General features: G+C 38.6%; 1 protein-coding gene across 1 annotated transcript; it reads right to left on the bottom strand.

The window, feature by feature from the left end:
• Nucleotides 1-312: 312 nt before the first annotated feature.
• On the bottom strand, nt 313-1,208 carry LOC148014118 (histone H3-like). The gene is made up of 3 exons (XM_087666525.1): nt 1,076-1,208; nt 726-940; nt 313-456 (listed from the first exon to the last, which is right to left on the bottom strand). Exons 1-3 carry the CDS (start codon nt 1,206-1,208, stop codon nt 313-315), a joined length of 492 nt encoding a protein of 163 aa, XP_087522651.1.
• Between the last annotated feature and the right edge of the window lie 242 nt (nt 1,209-1,450).

Genomic DNA, 1,450 nt, shown 5'->3' with positions numbered 1-1,450 from the left:
TGAAGAAAGTACCTTTCAATATATGGAAAAAAAATATGATGGTTTGTGACACTATCGAAGTCCTTAAAAAACCTTGCAATATTTGAATCGGATTTTGAAAACAAACCCATTGAGAGAAGTGGATCAATAACAAATATACTCTTAGCAATATTAATGCTAAAAGAAGCAACATATGCCCTGTAGACAAAGTAAATAATGAATAAGAAAATGAGTACAATATAAGGACCCCTGGAAAATTTCATTATAAATAAAGAGACACAAAAGACCTTACCTCAAACAACAATAAACTACTGAATCTGTAAGTTGAATATCCTATTTCTCAAATAGGATCTTATCCTCTGGAGAAATGTTGAGGTGGTCTTTTTTCTCAGGACTAACAGAAACATTCACGAACATTTGGCCGTACACTTTCCCCATCCTCTCGTAGTTCACTAGGCCAAGAGTCAAAATCTTTCTCTGGCAGATCAGATCCTCATTTTCTATTACCTCTTTCCTTTTCTCCTCCATGACAAATTCCTGCTCACTTGCAACCCTTGTAGGATACAAATGGGTAACCTCTTCAATCTTGGGTGCTGGTGGCTCTTTCTGCTTTCTCCTGGGTGGAACATTGAGGATTTCAAATGCCTTTTGATCAGACAATGGAAGAGGATTCAAACTTTGTCAAACCTATATCTAAGTTTGCTAACCATACTAAAGTGTTTATTCATTAATGTAATTCGATGTACATGGGCAGCTGCAATATAAGCATCATTCATAAAATCTATCAAAAAATCCTCTACTGCCTCTTGCAAGCATAGGGGGGCAAACATCTGCCACCATCTCTTGTTGAGGCCATCCACAGAAGCAACAAGGGACAACCTATCAGATATCTCCTTGACCAGTCTTAAAAAATCAGCCTTAGGAATGACGTGCCTGGTTGACTTTTGAGCTTTCCTGATCTCTGCAAAACATCTATGCATGTAAAACCATCTTGACTTTCTCTTTTTCCTCATAGGGGCTTCCTTGGCAGGCTGAGAATGAGGAGAAGTTGAGGGTTCAAACTCACCAAATGACTTGTTCTTTGAGGGAAACTCACCTGAACATACTTTACCAACTAGTGTAATAGGGACAATAATTTCTTCAAGTGTCTCCTTAACAGTTAGCTCAGCACCTTGTTCAGAAGATTTCTTCACCAATACCTTCCTTGCAGTTTGTTTTGTCCTTGCCATTGAAACCAACATGCTATGATCAAGAAGCTGAATACAAAGGCGATTTGCTCCTCTCGCGCGATATGAAAGGTGAAATAATGCTTGGCCCAATACAACACGATAGTGTGGTTCTGAGGTCTATCCTTTGACCTTATCGCTTCGTATGTAAGCCAAAAGGATGTTGTCCCTTGAACCCCTTCTCCTTGCTTTGGATTTTCAATATAAGACAATTAAGTAGATTTAACACCCTGCTTTTACGTTAT

This window comes from Lygodium microphyllum, chromosome 25 (assembly GCF_053477565.2).
Source record: "Lygodium microphyllum isolate KBCC chromosome 25, Lygodium_microphyllum_v1.1.10, whole genome shotgun sequence".
NCBI lineage: Eukaryota > Viridiplantae > Streptophyta > Polypodiopsida > Schizaeales > Lygodiaceae > Lygodium > Lygodium microphyllum.
Note: the sequence above shows the minus strand (reverse complement) of the source record. Positions and strands in the feature narration are given on the sequence as shown.